The sequence below is a fragment of the Thamnophis sirtalis genome, unplaced genomic scaffold, assembly GCF_051295495.1.
Source record: "Thamnophis sirtalis isolate CommonGarterSnake01/CBP01778 unplaced genomic scaffold, rThaSir2_p1.2 scaffold_5, whole genome shotgun sequence".
NCBI classification, from domain to species: Eukaryota; Metazoa; Chordata; class Lepidosauria; order Squamata; family Natricidae; genus Thamnophis; species Thamnophis sirtalis.
The window spans coordinates 10,095,317-10,114,533 of NW_028261385.1; the positions used below are offsets into that span (position 1 = coordinate 10,095,317).

Sequence of the window (19,217 nt, forward strand, 5' to 3'; positions counted from 1 at the left end):
TGCACACACACAATTTTGACACGCTTTTAAAAAAAGGTTATCAATCACTAGTGTAGGGTCTCCTGCTTGAGCAGGCGGTTGAACCAGAAGACCTCCAAGGTCCTTTCCAACTCATTGGAACGCATTGGAACACAATCCAACTTATTATCCTTTTATTTTGCAAATGAGTGCTATTTTTTTTTCAATGTATGCATGTGTATCCATGTCTATGCACCTTCACTGTAATATGTGGGTCCTATTGGTTCGGCCTTCCACAACAGACCCAGTTTCTCAATTTTGTGCCTGTTTTGGAAAATTACGGTAATTTCTCACCCCTGGCTTAGAAATACTACATAGCCAAAAAACCCAAACCCCATTTGACTCTTTTCTAACTCTTCCATTTATTTATGTGTATCCTGCCTTTATTATTTTTACAAATAACTCAAGAATGGCAAATATATCCAACATACCTTCCACCTCGTAATTTTCCAGCAACAACAATCCTGTGAGGTGGGTTGGGCAGAGAGAGTGATTGGCCCAAAGTCTGCAGGCAAGTTTCGTGGCTTAGAGAGTGTTAGAACTCACAGTCTCCTTGTGATTGGCCCACAGCCACCCAGTTGGCTTTCACGCCTAAGGTGGGACTAGAACTCACAATCTCCTCGTGATTGGCCCGAAGTCACCCAGCTGACTAGAACTCAAGTCTCCTTGTGATTGGCCCACAGCCACCCAGCTAGTTTTCATGCCTAAATTGGGACTAGAACTCACAGTCTCCTCATGATTGGCCCACAGCCACCCAGCTGGCTTTCATGCCTAAGGCGGGACTAGAACTCACAGTCTCCTCGTGATTGGCCCGAAGTCACCCAGCTGGCTTTCATGCCTAAGGTGGGACTAGAACTCACAATCTCCTCGTGATTGGCCCTAAGTCACCCAGCTGACTAGAACTCAAGTCTCCTTGTGATTGGCCCACAGCCACCCAGCTAGTTTTCATGCCTAAATTGGGACTAGAACTCACAGTCTCCTCATGATTGGCCCACAGCCACCCAGCTGGCTTTCATGCCTAAGGCGGGACTAGAACTCACAGTCTCCTCGTGATTGGCCCGAAGTCACCCAGCTGGCTTTCATGCCTAAGGTGGGACTAGAACTCACAATCTCCTCGTGATTGGCCCTAAGTCACCCAGCTGACTAAAACTCAAGTCTCCTTGTGATTGGCCCACAGCCACCCAGCTAGTTTTCATGCCTAAATTGGGACTAGAACTCACAGTCTCCTCATGATTGGCCCACAGCCACCCAGCTGGCTTTCATGCCTAAGGCGGGACTAGAACTCACAGTCTCCTCGTGATTGGCCCGAAGTCACCCAGCTGGCTTTCATGCCTAAGGTGGGACTAGAACTCACAATCTCCTCGTGATTGGCCCTAAGTCACCCAGCTGACTAGAACTCAAGTCTCCTTGTGATTGGCCCACAGCCACCCAGCTAGTTTTCATGCCTAAATTGGGACTAGAACTCACAGTCTCCTTGTGCTTGGCCCACAGCCACCCAGCTGGCTTTCATGCCTAAGGCGGGACTAGAACTCAGTCTCCTCGTGATTGGCCCGAAGTCACCCAGCTGACTAGAACTCAAGTCTCCTTGTGCTTGGCCCACAGCCACCCAGCTAGTTTTCATGCCTAAGGTGGGACTAGAACTCAGAGTCTCCTTGTGATTGGCCCACAGCCACCCAGCTGGCTTTCATGCCTAAGGTGGGACTAGAACTCACAGTCTCCTCATGATTGGCCCCAAGTCACCCACCTGGCTTTCATGCCTAAGGCAGGACTAGAACTCACAGTCTCCTCATGATTGGCCCACAGCCACCCAGTTGGCTTTCACGCCTAAGATGGGACTAGAACTCACGTCTCCTTGTGATTGGCCCACAGCCAACCAGCTGACTAGAAATCAGTCTCCTCGTGATTGGCCCAAAGTCACCCACCTGGTTTTTATGCCTAAGGCGGGACAAGAACTCACAGTCTCCTCGTGATTGGCCCCAAGTCACCCAGCTGACTAGAACTCAAGTCTCCTCGTGATTGGCCCACAGCCACCCAGCTGGCTTTCATGCCTAAGGCAGGACTAGAACTCACAGTCTCCTCATGATTGGCCCCAAGTCACCCAGCTGGCTTTCATGCTTAAGGCAGGACTAGAACTCACAGTCTCCTCGTGATTGGCCCCAAGTCACCCAGCTGACTAGAACTCAAGTCTCCTCGTGATTGGCCCACAGCTACCCAGCTGGCTTTCATGCCTAAAGTGGCACTAGAATGCAAACATGTGCTCACTGTACTTTTTAAGAAGAAACTAGACAGTCACTTTTCTGAAAGCACAGGTTCGCCTGCTTGAGCAGGGGGCTGGACTAGAAGACCTCCAAGGTCCCTTCCAACTCTATTCTATTCTAAGCTTCTTTGGTTCGGACTGAATGGTGGAGAAAGGATGAATTCCTTCCGTTCTCCACCATTCAGTCAGAACTGAAGAAGCTTCTTGGATGAGAAGCGAAATGTCTTCGAGGAAAAACAAAGAAAGTCCCATTTCCTTTTGAGGGGGGGTGGGGAGAGAACCTTTGGGACAACCAAAACCTGAATGACGAAGAATCTCTATATTTATTTTGTTCATTTATTTGCTGGAAGTGTTTCATTCTGCATGGCAGGAGGGGGGAGCTCCCTAAAGCAACCTCACGAGAGCAGCTGGGAGAGACATGAATCAAAATTGCTGGCAGAATAAATGATAGGATTGGATTATTAGTCAGGGAGGGGAAAAAAGGCTGCATTTCTACTGACTCATAACGCACAATGTGAGCCCTTTTAGTCATTCTTCCATTCTTTTCAAGCTTTTTTCCCCTTTGTGTAGGAATAAATAGGAGATTATCACCAGCGGCTATAAAGAGAAAATGTACTTGTGTTCCTGGAAATGGCTGCGTGGTTGAACAGCTGTCATCCAAATCTATTTTTCCCTGATTTAATCACAGTTTTGCCTGTGTACAAGCATTGCGTTTGTATTTCTTTTTGAGTTCCGGGACAAGGTAAGTGAAGGCAGCATGTTCACAGAATACGTTTCTCCTATGCATTTGGATGCTTATTTTGCTCATTTCTCCAGGGACAATTGAAAGAAAAAAGAGAGAGGATGATAAGATCTCCTTGGCCATTCCAGCAGCAAACCGTGTTTTGTGTTTCCCCTAAAGATGGTTTCTCCAAAAAGCAACTGTTCTTGGGGTTTTTTTTTCCCCCTTGAAAATGTTTTGCTTTTCATTCAAGAAGCTTCTTCGGTTCTAGCTGACTGGTAGGGAGTGGAAGGAGTTTCATTCTGCAAAGAATATAAACTCTTCCATTCTCCAGCACTCAATTAGAACTGAAGAAGCTCCTTGGATAAGAAGTGAAACAGGATTGAGGGAAAGAGGGAGGGAGGGAGGAAGGAGGGAGGGGGGAGGAAAGAGGGAGAGTGGGGGAGGGAGGGAGAAAGGTGGGAAAGAGGGAGGGATGGAGGAAGAAGGAAGGTGGGGGAGGGAGGAAAGAGGGAGATGGGAGGAAGGAGAGGGAGGGAGGAAGGAAAGGGGGAGGGAGAAAGGAAGGAAAAGGAAGGAGAGAGGGAGGAAAGAGGGAGGGTGGAAGAGGAGAAAGTAAGGAAAGAGGGAGGGTGGGGAAGAGAGAAAGTAAGAAAAGAGGGAGGGAGGGAGAGTGGGGGAGGGAGGAAGGAGGGAAAGAGGGAGGGATGGAGGAAGAAGGAAGGTGGGGGAGGGAGGAAAGAGGGAGATGGGAGGGAGGAGAGGGAGGGAGGAAGGAAAGAACGAGAGAGGGAGGAAAGAGGGAGGGTGGAAGAGGAGAAAGTAAGGAAAGAGGGAGGGTGGGGAAGAGAGAAGTAAGAAAAAAGGGAGAGGAGGGTTAGAGGGAGGAAGGAAGGAAGGAAGGAAGGAAGGAAGGAAGGAAGGAAGGAAGGAAGGAAGGAACAGCAACAGCAGTTAGATATATATGTGGTTCCATAGTGCTTTATGGCACACTCTGGGTAGTTTACAATGTCAGCATATTGCCCCCAATAATCTGGGTCCTCATTTTACCGACTCCCCCGCAAAAGGACAGAAGACTGAATCAAACTTGAGCTACGTACACCTTATGAACAAAATATCATTACTCGTTTTGCTACATGTTTTCAATTAGCTCATCTCAAAACGGCCTAAAATAATAATAAAATAATTGATAGGATCTTCTTGAATTGACCCTGTATTGTTTGGGTTGAAAGCCGTCCAATCATAAAAGTTGGCTAAGAAATGCATAGGATAAAACAGATGCTTTTTAAAAAAGAGAATTATCATACAATTAGTACATTTCCCATAAGCGAATGCAGAAAGTTGCTGGGGGGGGGGGGGGGACACGGGACAAACACACACAACTTTTCAATTGCATTTATTTTTCAAATGGAATTGACAGAACTGGCTTTATTTATTAAATGTTCATCTCCCAAGCATAGTTAACACAGTAGCTGATGAAAATAAACCTGACTGCTATTTTTCAAAAGATATGGCTTACATCAATTTATAGGCTTTCTTTCACGTCGTACAATACATTAAAGAGGGAAAAATTTCCAAATTATAAAAGTTTATGTTTGAGGGCTTGAGCAAATGAATAGTGGGTAAAAACAGGAGCATTTGTATATCTATAAACTGCAAAATATTTTTTTTTCCTGCTTCCAAATGCCTTAACTGGATCCAAGCCAGACAAACACAATCAATTGTACCTGCGTGTTTGCATTTTTTAAATTTGCATCTTGAGCTACGTGAATAGCACAAGAATAAACTGTTTCGCCAACAGAAGTTGTTGTATCTCCCATTCAGAGGTGGGTTCCTACCAGTTCGCACCAGTTTGGTAGAACCGGTTCGTCAAATCTACCGAACCGGTTAGAAGAGGTTCCACCAGTGGACCCGGAAAGCAGGCCACACCTACAGAAGAGGTTCCAAAAAAATTTGAAACCTACCACTGACACACACACACAAACAGAAAGAGAGACAGACAGACAGACAGACTCACATAGAGAGAGAAAGAGAAAGAAAGGAAGAAAGAAAGAAAGAATAAAAGAAAGAAAAAGTGAGAGATGAAAGGAAAAAAGGAAAAAAGGACAGAGAGACAAAAGGAAGGAGAGAGAGAGAGAGAGAAAGAGAGAGAGAGAGAGAGAACACATGGCCGTCAAGCCACTCCCACCAGGTCACATGGCCGGCAAGCCACTCCCACAAAGGAGGTCACACCCACAGAGTAGGTTCAAAAATTTTTTGAAACCCACCACTCACACAGACAGACAGACAGACTCATACAGAGAGAGAAAGAGAGAGAAAGGAAGAAAGGAAGAAATAAAAAAAAGAAAGAAAAAGTGAGAGATGAAAGAAAAAGGAAAAAGAGACAGAGAGACAAAAGGAAGGAGAGAGAGAGAGAGAGAGAGAGAGAGAAAGAAAGAAAGAAAGAAAGAAAGAAAGAAAGAAAGAAAGAAGAAAGAAAGAAAGAAAATACATGGCTGGTAAGCTGCCCGGAGTCCTCCGGGATTGGGTGGCCTACAAATCGATTTAATAAATAAATAAATCCATTTAATAAATAAATTTTGGGCTCAAGGTCGAAGACTTGCTGCAATGGGGCAGGTCTTGCAAAGTAGAGGAAATACGTTTATTCCATATTTATCAACTTGCCTCTGCAACCCTATACACAATCTCTTTGACAGGTTGGTTCTATTTCACAGTGAACAGCAATTAACAACACATAAATAACACTAATCCATAAACATTAAGAACCTTCATGGCTTTCTAGAAAGCGTTGGAGCAATGGCCTTATGCTGCAGGAAAAAAACACCCTGATAAAGCTTAATATTACTGATATCTACTTACATCCTTCCTGGACTCTATAAAATAGGGATGGCGAACCTTTTTGACACCGATTGCCCAAACCACGATGCACATCAATGCATGCCACAGCACCGGAAACCCAAAGAACAGCTGTCTGGTTTTTGGGCCATTTTTTGGCCTGAAAAAACGCCCCCAAAAACTACCTGAAAATTCCCCCCCTCCCCCCCAAAAGCCTGTTTGGGGGGCTGTTTTCAAGCCGTTTTCTGGCGCTCGGGCTGGCATGCATGTGCGTGCCGGAAACCAGAAGATCAATTGACAGCTCCATGCTTCCCCACGGAGAGGGTTCTGCATCAGAGGGTTCTGTGGGTTGATGCCAACATTACTGCCGGTTTGGTGCGCAAAAAAAATGTGCTTGCTTCGCGGTGCGCATGCCAAACATGTGCTCAGAGCATGTGCACATTTGCATCTAAATGCACAAAACATTAGAAAAGGGGGGGAAATTACATTTCTGCAGTGAAAATTGCGCAGAACCAAAAATCAAGGTGGCAGTGGCGAACCACCGGTTAGGGGGCATGGCAGGCATGAGTCGCTGCCGGTTCCAGCAGCCCAGGCGACCATGTTACCACCGGTTCGGCTGAACCGGTCCAAACCAGTAGGAACCCACCTCTGCTCTGCATGCCATCTCTGGCACTTGTACCATAGGTTTGCCATCACGGCTATATTGAGTCAGGACCTAAAATAAAGCAGGACATAAGTGTGAGACAAGACATGAAATGAGGCAAGACAGAAAGAAGGAATAATTTTTAAGACTTGTAGAAAGACAGGAAGATTAAGTGCCAAGCCTCAACTTCTCACCTGCCGCATGTTCAGCTAAAGTCCAGTCAACCACAAACACTTTATTGGAAACTTAAGATGCTTCTTTGCAAGCCACCTGTGACCTCGATCTACATGAGGGGGCCAAGGTGTTTTACTTTTTGCATAGTAACAGTAGTCTATAACAGGGGTGGGTTCTTGCCAGTCCTAACCTCTTCTATAGAAGAGGTTCCATAAATCTACAGTGTTGTTTAGAACCGGTTCCAGCTCCCTCCCCCTGCCCGGGGGGAGCAAGAGAAGGAATCAAGATGAAGAGCAAGAGAAGGAATTCTGGGAGTTGAAGTCCACAAGTCTTAAAGCTGTCAAGTTTGAACACCCCTGTTTTTTTTTTCCTAAAGGGTTAAGGGTGCAAGGGTCTTGTAACTTGACAGCTTTAAGACTTGCACACTTCAGAGTTTCTGAGCCAACATGTTGGTTGCTAAGCAAGAGTGTTGTTAAGTGAGTTTCACCACATTTTACAAGTTGGCCACACCCACCCGGTCACATGGCTGGCAAGCCACTCCCACCCGGTCACATGGCCGGCAAGCCACTCCCACAAAGCAGGCCACACCTACAGAAGAGGTTCTAAAAAAAAATTGAAACCCACCACTGTCTATAGATTATGTGACCAATTAACGCTGACATAGTACATTTCCTTCCTTTGTCTGACTGCTTTTGAAGAATATATAAGAACTCGCTTCTCCATAAGAAAGCTGTTCAGATGTTTAGATGTCTGCTTTGACTATCTTGCTCTGGGAGCCACAAAGGTCCTAACCGGAAGCCCCCTGTTCAATTCTGGAGCTGACCGGAAGTTCAGTTCCCCCACCATAGAGTCTCCTCCTAGCGCGACGTACTTTTTCCTCTACCTGTGATAACCGAAAGCCCTATCAATTGTGGAGACAAATGGAAAACCCTCCCATTGCCATAGAGTCTTTTCCTGGCACACTGTGCTTCTCTCCCCACCCACCCATCCCGGATTGGTGACAGAGCCGCAGCAGAGGGAGGAAAGAGCCACATGCAGCTCCAGCTCCAATGGAGGGAGGGGGAATAAATTTTTGCAAAAATTGTTGTGTACATGCGCAGAACCAAAAAACAAGATGGCACCGCTGTGGGAGAACTGGTTCAGGGGTGTGGCAGGCCTGGGTCGCTCCTGGTTCCAGCAAGCCAGGCTGCCAAGTTACTACCTGTTCGACCGAACCGGTCCAAACCAGTACGAACCCACCTCTGCTGTGATTCTAATTAGAAATTTAGCAGTTAAATTCAGACAACATGCTAAGTTTGATTGGTTTAAAACCTTACCTGGGTGTTTTTTTCCCCTGTCACCTAACTTGTAGCAGGCAAAAGCATGGATTGTTCATTTAGTTTATGATTTATTATATTGTCTGAACTCAGAAAATGGACAACTTCAGTATGTTTAAGCAAGCTGTATAAATGCAGCCAGTGTGAGAGAGAGAGAGACACTTTTTTTTAAAATGAAGCTACTATTGGTAGATTAACATTTTCAGCTTTGTCACGATAACCAAGATGGCTATTTTTAAAAAACGTGTTTAATTTTAATTAGCAACTCTTGAGATGAAAATGAGGATTTTAAAAAATAATTTCAAATAGCTCTTGGGAAAATAGCAAAGGAAAACAATGGTCATTTTTAAAGGGGGAAAAGTTAATTAGGGATAGAAAAGGATGCAAAATTATTTTATATATATATATATATATATATATATATATATATATATATATATATATATATATATATATATATATATATATATATATATATATATATATATATATAAAATTCGAAATGACAGCAGCACTTAAGAAGTGACTTACATCCATTGCAACATCCCATGATCACCTGAGCAAAATTTAGGGGATTGGCAACTGGTAAGTATTTGTGACGGTTGCACTGTCCAGGAGTCATGTGATCCCCCTTTGTCATGTGATTCCCAGCCTGTTTCTGACAAGCAAAGTCGATTGGGGGGGGAAGCTTGATTTGCTTAACAATCGTACGATTCACTTAACAACTCAAGCAATTCACTTAACAACCAGTGGCAAAAAAAAAATCGTAAAATTGCACAAAACTTATTTAAGAACTGACTTGCCTCCTCGTCTTCTTTTAACGACCCCATAATCCCTTGCTTGGTGGAGTCTGAGCAACGGAAGGGAGCTATCAGAGTGTTTTATTGGCCGGATGCCCTTCCTGTCGCCAATGCGGAGTTTCGTTCAGCAGATACAGTCTCAATGTGCCCAGAGAGAGAAAAATCTGCCTCTATCCAGGGTCGAACTTCACAGCCTCCTGAGGCAAAAGCGCCACCTCTAGGCACCGCTCCACTCCAGAACTGTCTTGCCTAGCAATGGAAATTCTGACGGTCGTAAATTGAGGACTACCTATATGTTGGTTCCATAGAAATATTTAACAGAACATATACAGAGTCTTGTCCCACATATGCTTATGGACTTTGGCACATATCCGTGTAAACCTACGTACTACGGTACATCTACTGCTACCCCCAACATGGCTCAATTTTACTGCATAAAAACTACAAAAATAGATATAGATACTTTTTATTTTTATTGTTCTACTGTTGAGCATTTTTCTCCCGAAAGCAGACAAATATTCTGTCCTTGCCGTACAAAGGAAATCACATTCCTGCACAGGTTTCCAAAGTTCGAAAGACTTCGTAGGCATTCAAACTGGGGTTTTCTGTCCATTTTTAACCTCTGAGAAGTGTAGGGAAATGTGGCTTCCTTTGTCTGAGAGGGATAGAAATACTGTCCAACTACTGAACGACACATTTAATTAGGTGAAATGGTTTTTACAATAATGAAATAGACACATTTTTTCTTTCATGTAATGGCTATTCCCACTTGAAGCAAGGAGATTTTGTGAACCTTTAGGTCCCTGAGATGTACATTGCTAAAGTCCAACTGCAGCTCATGGAAAATTCAGCATGTACCGTATTTTCGGAGCATAAGATGCACTTTCCCACCCAAAAAAGGGAGTGAAAATTTAGGTGCGTCTTATATACCGAATGTAGCCCTGCCCACCCACTGGCCCCCACCATTTGGCCTCTGCCTCCCAGCAATTTGCCTCCTTGCAGCAAACAGCAATGAGCCTGTTTCAGTTTCAGCTTCAGCACAGTCTGATTAGCACAAGCAGCTGATCAGCCTCCCGACAATCAGCTGTTTTAGGCTCCAAGGATTTGGTCGCATTGACCGATGATCTCTGGAGGGCCAGAGATGGAGGCTATGCGTCCATCCTGGTTCTCCTTGACCTCTCAGCGGCTTTCGATACCATCGACCATGGTATCCTTCTGCGACGACTGCGGGAGGTGGGAGTGGGAGGCACTGTTCTGCGGTGGTTCTCCTCCTACCTCTCGGACAGGTCGCAGTCGGTGTTGGTCGGGGGGCAGAGATCGTCCCTGAGGCCCCTAACATGTGGGGTACCTCAGGGTTCGGTCCTATCCCCCCTACTATTTAACATATACATGAAACCGCTGGGCGAGATCATTCGGAGGCACGGGATAAAATACCATCAATATGCGGACGATACGCAATTGTATCTGTCCGCCCCGTGCCAACTCAATGAAGCGGTGGACGTGATGAACCAGGGTTTGGAGGCCGTTAGGAACTGGATGAGTGCTAACAAACTGGTACTCAACCCGGATAAGACCGAGTGGCTGTTGTGTTTCCCCCCCAATAATTTGGCTAATATACCAACGCTTAGGCTGGGGGGTCAAATTTTATACCCCTCAGATAGGGTCCGCAACTTAGGAGTCCTCCTGGACCCACAGCTGACTTTCGATCACCAGCTGTCAGCTGTGACCAGGGGGGCATTTGCCCAGGTTCGCCTGGTCCGCCAGTTGCGGCCCTACCTAGACCGGGGGGCTCTCACAACAGTCACTCGAGCCCTTGTGATCTCTAGACTGGAATACTGCAATGGGCTCTACATGGGGTTGCCCCTGAAGTGCATCCGGCGACTGCAGCTAGTCCAAAATGCAGCCGCGCGAGTGATAGTGGGCGCACCGCGGTTCGCCCACGTTACACCTGTCCTCCGCGAGCTGCATTGGCTGCCTGTTGGTCTCCGGGTGCGCTTCAGGATACTGATGACCATCTTTAAAGCACTCCATGGTAGCGGGTCTGGGTACTTGAGAGACCGCCTTCTGCCGATTACCTCCCTAAATCGACCAATTAGATCGCACAGACTGGGCCTCCTCCGAATTCCATCTGCCAGTCAATGTCGACTGGCGACCACACGGAGGAGAGCCTTTTCTGTTGCCGCCCCGACCCTGTGGAACGAGCTCCCCATGGAGATCCGTACCCTCACCACTATCCAGACCTTCCGCGCAGCCCTCAAGATCTGGCTCTCCCAGCAGGCCTGGGGATAGGTTTCCAATTACCCGCCCGAGTGTTTGATCGCTGAATGAAAGTTGTGTTTTATTATTTTTTCTTTGTGCACATATTGTTTTGTTTTTTGACCTTGCACCCCCCTCCCCTGTGGTTGTAAGCCGCCCTGAGTCCCCTCAGGGAAAAGGGCGGCATATAAATCCCAATAAAACCTTAAATAAACCAATAAACCGACAATCAGCTGTTTTAGGCTCCAAGGATTGCCATTGCCTATTGCCGCCCCATTTTTGGCCTCTGCGAGCCCCGTCTTTGGCCTCCACGTGCCCTGTTTTTCCGCCCATCCTGATCCCCACCGCTTGGAATGGGTGAAAAATGGGAGGCACGGAAGCCAAAAATGGGGCATGCGGAGGCTGAAAATGGGATGTGGAGGCTGAAAGTGGGGTGTGCAGAGGCAGCAATAGGCAATGGCAATCCCTGCAGCCTGAAACAGCTGATCCTCGGGAGGCCGATCCAACCGACAATCAGCTGCTTGTGCTAATCAGGCTGTGCTTGAAGCTGAAACTGAAACAAGCTGTTTTCTGCAAGGAGGCAAATTGCTGGCAGATTTTTTTTTTCTTGTGCTAATCAGGCTGTGCTGAAACTGAAACTGAAACAGGCTGTTTGCTGTTTGTAGGGAGGCAAATTGCTGAGAGGCAGAGGTGGGATTTTTTTTCTTGTTTTCCTCCCCAAAAGCTAGGTGCGTCTTATACTTCGGAGCATCTTATACTCCGAAAAATAGGGTAATTCCCATCCATTTCAAAAAGAAATTAAAGATGCCGTTTGCCAGATCAGCCACCTCCCGTTCACAACTTTTGCCTCTCGAACTTTCCATGACGTGATAATCATGTTGTCCCATCAATGCAGATTTTGTGCGTGGTGGGTCTAAAAATACACCTGCGCCAAAAGAATTGTCATCTTCTGCCTTAGAAGATGGGCCATTTATATCTTGTGACTGCCCTGCGCGCTGATTAAAAGGTAAAAGTTTCCCTCTCCAGCCATATCCAACTCTAGAGCCTGTTGCTCATTTCCGAGGGAGCCAACGTTGTCCAAAGACACTTCTGTGGTCATGTGGCCAACATGGCTATACGCCAAAGGCACAGAGGACGCTGGTACCTTCCCACCAAAGTGATACCTATTAATCTACTCGCATTTGCATGCTTGTGCTCTGATTAAATTAGGCTAAATCATAACACGTGCTGTGCTTTAATGCTTTTCAACCTCCCACTGTCCTCTGGAAAGTCAAATAGGGAGGGAGGGGTGTCCCTCTGGACATCTATCCTACTGGATTAGAGCAAAAGTGTATGTGGTCCATAGTTTTGGTTCCTGAAGGACCTTACACAACGTTCAGAGATGACATAATGAAGCTGGGGAAACTATCATTCCGAATGTTTTACGCAAGAGGGAAAGAGTGGTAGGAGAAGGGCAGGCAGAATCTGAAGGTGATGGAGTCAAGAGAGGAACCAGCCAGGAATCCTTATGTTCCCACAAGCGGTTCAAATCCAAACCGTGTTGAATACCATTAACTGTTCCCTAGCATCAATTTAGTGCTGACTGTTAACTCGGCAGGTAGGACTTTCCAAACTTATGGTCTGTTCCAAGTCTATCTCTCAACCAGGAGTGGGATTCAAAAATTTTAGCAAAAATTCTAGCAGTCGCTGGGTGGGCGTGGCCATGTCTTTGCAACTACCGGTTCGGCGAACCCGATGTAAAATTAGCATCCAGTTCACCCAATCCGGTCCGAACCAGCTGAATCCCACCCCTGCTCTCAACCCCAAGCCCAAGTGAATTCAAATCTCCTGCCTGCCCCCGTATCAGTTCGCTACTTATGGAAAGAAGGGCTTAATGTCAGGGGTGAAGAATCAGGACTAAATTGGTGCTAGATAAGTTAAAGGGATTCAAGATGGATGAGGACGTAGCCTACTTGTGAGAATATAAGGACTCCAAGCTGATTCCTCTCTTGACTTCACCTTGAAGGCTCTCTCCTACACCTGCCACTCTTTCTCTCTTGCATAAAATCCTCAGGATGATGGTTTTCCCAGCTTCATTATGTCTTCTGTGGATGCTGTGCAGGATTCTCATAGATATAAGGTATGGACCAGGTAAACTTTTGCTCTGATCAGACAGGATAATTGTCCAGTGGGACATCTCATCCAAGGGTGGGATTCTACCAGTTCGGACCGGTTCAAGCAAACAGTAACTCCCAACGATCAGCTGGGAGCGAACCAGGTCGCCCTGATGATCAGATGGTGCCCACCCGCCTTCCCACGCTATTTTCCTACCTTTCTTCTCAGCTGATTCACGCGGCAGAGTGGATTGGCGCGCAATCAGCTGTGTTACACCTCCGAAGAAAACCCGGAAGTGAAGATTTCTTCCAACTGCACACATACGCACAAATCGTGCGATCACCGAACCGGTTGTTAAATTGGGAGGATTCCACCACTGATCCCCTCCCCTCCAATGTCACCTTTTAATTATTGTATCAGTGCAATGCCCTAAAGTAGGGTTATCCAACCTTGGCCATTTAAGACTTGTGGACTTCACAACTCCCAGAATTCCCCAACCAGCATGGGAGTTGAAGTATTCTCTCAGCTCTATTACCCTCCAACTGATCAGGCCAGGTTTGATCCGTCTTCTCTTCCAAGGGTGTGTTTCCATCCCACAGTTTCTTCACGTACTTTAGAAGTTCCTTTTGGCTCCAGAGAATTTCATCTGTATCTACAGTCTTCCTGGTTCTGTGTCAGTAGAACATTTGATATTGAGATGGGGAGGGATTTAGGGGTATTCACCCCAAGATTTATACAGGAAGTAAGCTGAACATGGCTAAGAGCAATGTGTTAATTTGAGAAGGCAGTCAGTGGGAGGGAGAGAAACAGATGTGTATTCTTTCAAACACCGCTGGCCATCTTCTTCACAACAGTGTTACCTGTGGGGTCACTAGAATGGAAGGGAGGGAGGGAGGAAAGAAGGAAGGAGGGAGAGAGGGAGGGAGGGGAAAGAGGAAGGGAGGGAGGGAGGAGGAGAGAGGGAGGGAGGGGGAGGGAGGGAGAAGAAAGGAGGGGAAAAGAGCAGAGGAGAGGAAGGGCAAAGGAGAAGGGAGGGAGGGATGGAAGGAGGCGAGAGAGGAGGGGAAGAGAGGAGAGGAAGGACAAAGGGGAAAGAAGGAAGGAAGGGAGAGGAGGGGAAGAGAGCAGAGGAGAGGAAGAACAAATGGGAACGAAGGGAGGGAGGGAGGGGAAGGGAGGGAGGGAGAAGAGAGATGGGGAAGAGAGCAGAGGAGAGGAAGGACAAAGGGGAAGGAAGGAAGGAAGGAAGGAAGGAAGGAAGGAAGGAAGGAAGGAAGGAAGGAAGGAAGGAAGGAAAGATGTACTCCATGACCCCCAAAAAGATGACAGAGCTAAGGGGATACACCATGCTTCTTACATTAAAGCTTCTCACAAATCCTGCCCTAATCCACAGCTGATGTGCAAAACAACCCATCTGAATTCCCTGTTTGACAGGTGTGGCGCCCTCCTGGAAATGAAATACTGATTCCCTAAAAACGATGTGCTCTATTTCTACTGTAAAATCTTTAGCTAATGTGCTTTGCTTCTTGGAGGCCCCCCAAGGCAGGGTGCTCATTCCTGCCATACTAAGATGTGCTTCACCCAAACGACAACAGCCCAAAATGGCTGACGAGGGGAGAAAAAAAGAGGGGGCGGGTCACCAACTCTGAAGAAAAGCAAAACCTGACGAAAAATATTGCATAATTTTTTTCTCGAAGCGTTAAAATTCGTTTGCACGGGATGCCTGGCCCAGCGGACATGTTTATCCTGGCTCGCCAATTACTTTTCTGCTTCAGGATGTGGCAAAGGACCCCCCCAAAAAACCCTATATTTCGCTTTTTTTAAAAAAACAAAAAACAGAAATCCATCCGTTGCATTGGATCAGGAGTAGCCGCAGGCATCCGTGTGGACCCTTAAAATCCCCCTGCTGTGCAGACGGAGAAAGTTGAACATCTCTGAAGGCATGGCATGGAATCCGGGTCGAGGTTTGACGTTGTCGTAGTAATGGTGAGTTATAAATATCCCTGAGGGGTTCATGGGGAAACCCCAAAATCCAAAGAGGTGCACCTCTTCACAGAGCTCCAAGGCCGCCGTCACGAGAATCAGCCCTGTGGTGATACGCTTGGCCCGCACCCCTTGAGTCAGCCAGTAGCGGGAGACATTGATGAGATATTTGGGGTGGAAAAAGTAGACGGCCTTCTTGGATTGAAAGTCATCCAGGACGTACCTGACCCTGAGGGAGACGTCGGTGTTGTGGGTGTTGTAGAAGGCGGGAAGCAACACGGAGGAGTTTTCGTAGGATTTCAGGACCTGGTAAAAAGGCCTCCGCCATTTCTCCAGCCTCTGGAACCTGGTATGATTATTCAGAAGGGGAGGAGGAGAAGAGTAAACAAAGAGTAAAAAAACGGAGCAATCTAATATTTGGCCTTTAAAATTCTCCTCTGATAAAAAAGCATGTTGCAATTAAAAAGAGTTTTAGGGTGGACTTCTTGGGGTCTGTGAGACAGGAACGCCTCATTTAAATGTCAAAGGTGTGGAAAAGGAAGGAAAATCAGAAATTGTGGTTTTTGTCAAATGGCAAGGTCTTTTTTTTTTTTCCTTAAGATCCAACTCTAGAACCCTCTGAGCCCTCTGGAGACCAAAGACTTGGCTTCTGAGTCATGTTTCAGTTCCAGACACTATAAAATCAGGGATAAATGCTAAATAAATCTCCTTTACTGTTCAGAACAGATGGAGTCATCTTAAGGCGGAAGGAAGGAAGGAAGATAAAAGAAAGAGGGAAGGAGGAAGAAAAGAAGGAAGGAAGATAAAAGAGGGAGGAAAGGAGGGTGAAAAGGAAGGAAGAGGGAGGGAGAGAGGGAGGGAGGAAGATAAAGAAAGATGGAGGGAGCGAAGAAAAGGAAGGAGGATAAAAGAAAGAGGGAGGAGGGAGGAGGAAGAAGGAAGGAAAATAAAAGAGGGAGGGAAGGAAGGAAGATAAAAGAAAGAGGGAGGGTGGAAAATAGGAAGGAAGATAAAAGAGAGAGGGGGAGAGGGAAGAAAAGGATGGAAGGAAAATAGGAAGGTAAAAGAAAGAGGGGAAAAGGAGGGAGGGAAGGAAGGAAGATAAAAGAGGGAGGAAAGGTGGGTAAAAAGGAAGGAAGAGGAAGGGAGAGAGGGAGGGAGGAAGATAAAGAAAGATGGAGGGAGCGAAGAAAAGGAAGGAGGATAAAAGAAAGAGGGAGGAGGGAGGAGGAAGGAGGAAGGAGGAAGGAAAATAAAAGAGGGAGGGAGGGAAGGAAGGAAGATAAAAGAAAGAGGGAGGGAGAGAGGAAAATAGGAAGGAAGATAAAAGAGAGGGAGGGGGAGGGAAGGAAGGAAGGAAGATAAAAGAAAGAGGGAGGGAGGGAGGGAGGAAAATAGGAAGGAAGATAAAAGAGAGAGGGAGGGAGAGGGAAGGAAGGAAGATAAAAGAAAGAGGGAGGGAGGGAGGAAAATAGGAAGGTAAAAGAAAGAGGGGAAAAGGAGGGAGGGAAGGAAGATAAAAGAGGGAGGAAAGGAGGGTAAAAAGGAAGGAAGGGAGAGAGGGAGGGAGGAAGATAAAGAAAGATAGAGGGAGTGAAGAAAAGGAAGGAGGATAAAAGAAAGAGGGAGGAGGAAGGAGGAAGGAAAATAAAAGAGGGAGGGAGGGAAGGAAGGAAGGAAGATAAAAGAAAGAGGGAGGGAGGGAGGAAAATAGGAAGGAAGATAAAAGAGAGAGGGAGGGGGAGGGAAGGAAGGAAGATAAAAGAGGGAGGGAGAGAGGGAAGAAAAGGATGGAAGGAAAATAGGAAGGTAAAAGAAAGAGGGGGAAAAAGGAGGGAAGGAAGGAAGATAAAAATGGGAGGAAGGAAATAGGAAGATAAAAGAGGGAGGAAGGAAAATAGGAAGGAAGATAAAAAAGAGAGGGAGGCGGAGGGAAGGAAGGAAGGAGGATAAAAGAAAGAGGGAGGGAGAGAGGGGAAGAAAGGATGGAAGGAAAATAGGAAGGTAAAAGAAAGAGGGAAAAGGAGGGAGGGAAGGAAGGAAGATAAAGAGGGAGGAAGGAAGATAGGAAGGAAGATAAAAGAGGGAGGGAGGTAAGGAAGGACAGCCAAGGAAAGGAAGCTAAGGAAAGGAAGCTAAAGTAGGGAGGGAGGGAATGAGGGAGGGAGGGAAAGAAAAGCAAGGGAAAGCAAGAACACAGAAGAAGAGAAACATGCGTGGGCTGAAGTCCACATGCATCCTTTCAACCGCACGCATTTCCCCCGATGACCAGGAAGCTCAAATGACTCTCACTTCCAGTTGCTATGAAATTACAGCGTCGAAAGCCACGAATTGCCAGGGCAAGTAAGACGACGCGGCTCCCTCTTTCTCAGGCCTGCGGCTTCCACAGAGGCTGAGGAGGGGAAAGGAGGCTGGGAAATGACTGACCTTTCCGTAATTATGCTGGGGTTGACCGTCACGACGTTAGTCTTGACACCAACATCTGCAACGTATTTCCTCGATATGGGTGGCAAATTGCATCTGTAGGATGGAAAAGATCTTAGGGTTATTGTTTTAATGGTAACCCTCTCCCTCCTCATCCAAAACAAACACCAGTTTACACAGCGCCACAAACAGCCAACCGAGTCAGTCTACCAGATGGGGACGCCAAGGCCTTTGGGTTTATAGCAATAGCAGTTAGACTTATATACCGCTTCATAGAGCTTTCAGCCCTCTCTAAGCGGTTTACAGAGTCAGCATATCACCCCCACAGTCTGGGTCCTCATTTCACCCACCTCGGAAGGATGGAAGGCTGAGTCAACCTTGAGCCGGTGAGATTAGAACCGCTGAACTGCAGATAGCAGTCAGCTGAAGTGGCCTGCAGTACTGCACCCTAACCACTGCGCCACCTCAGCTCTTAGACCAGGGGTCGGCATCCTGAAACACTCAAAGAGCCACAAAGGTCCTAACCGGAAGCCCCCCCCCTCCCCGTTCAATTCTGGAGCCAACCGTAAATCCGGTTTCCCCACCATAGAATCTCCTCCTAGTACTGCATCCTTTTTCCTCTATGTGTTCTAACCGAAAGCCTATCAATTGTGGAGCTCACCAAAAAAAACCACCCCTTGCCACAGAGTCTCATCCACTAACCGGAAGTTTCTCTCAAAATTGTGGTGCCGACTGGCAACAGGGAGCCGCAGCAGAGGGATGAAAGAGCCACATGCGGCTCCAGAGCCGCAGGTTGCTGACTCCTGGTTTAGATGAAGGGCTTTATTGATTGATTTCAATTTAGAACTGGCCCAACTACAGACAATTCTGGGCAGCTTATAGCAATAGCACTTAGACTTACCCACGTTTCCCCAAAATAAGACAGGGTCTTATTTTCTTTTGACTCCCCCCCCGAAATAAGTGATTGGCCTTATTTTTGGAGAGGTCTTATTCTTTTTGAGGTACAGGAGGTGGCGACTGTGGTCACCTCATGGCTGCTGCTGTGTTGCAATATTTTCGTGGAGGGCTTATTTTCGGGGGAGGGTTTATTTTAGCGCATGCGCTCAAAAGCCCGATTGGGCTTATTATCCAGGGAGGTCTTATTTTCAGGGAAACAGGGTATAAACCGCTTCACAATGCTTTACAGGCCTCTCTGCAGAGCCAGCCTATTGCCCCTAACAATTTGGGCCCTCATTTTACCCGCCTCAGAAGGCTGAGTCAACCTTGAGCCTGGGAAGATATTTTAAACTGTATGGAACAATAAAATAAAAATAAAAAAATAAGTATCCAGGAAAAAAGACATAAGAAATACATTTAAAAAACAAAAACAAAAACAAGGGGAGTTCAACAAACTCCCCACCCTCTATCATCAGGCCTAGAATAGCCAGGGGTTTAAGATTTTAATCTTCCATAAGTGTCTATGGAATTCAAAGGGAATTGGACTTGTGACTATGTTGAGATTATAGGCTGGTCCCTCTTTTGACTCCTCCCGCAGGTTCTGCTACTCGTCCTACACCAGGGGTGTCAAACTCGATTTTCCCACAGGCCGGATCATCTGTCTCCCATGGGCTGGTGGAGCGGGGTAGAGGGGAGGAGTTGGCAGGCACGGGCAGGAGTCGGCGGGCGCATACACGGGCAGGCCCCACCCCCGCCATCC

General features: G+C 46.7%; 1 protein-coding gene across 2 annotated transcripts in view; it reads right to left on the minus strand.

Annotated features, from left to right (window-relative positions):
* Positions 1 to 14,287: 14,287 nt before the first annotated feature.
* Positions 14,288 to 19,217, minus strand: part of ST8SIA5 (ST8 alpha-N-acetyl-neuraminide alpha-2,8-sialyltransferase 5) — a 63,307-nt gene continuing 58,377 nt past the window's right edge. For both annotated transcript variants that reach the window (XM_087715290.1, XM_087715289.1), the window contains 2 exons: positions 17,525 to 17,617; positions 14,288 to 15,443 (listed from right to left, as the gene is read on the minus strand). In XM_087715290.1, the coding sequence (XP_087571416.1) occupies positions 14,975 to 15,443; positions 17,525 to 17,617 (562 nt within the window). In that variant the 3' untranslated portion in view covers positions 14,288 to 14,974. The remainder of the gene's footprint in view (positions 15,444 to 17,524; positions 17,618 to 19,217) is intronic.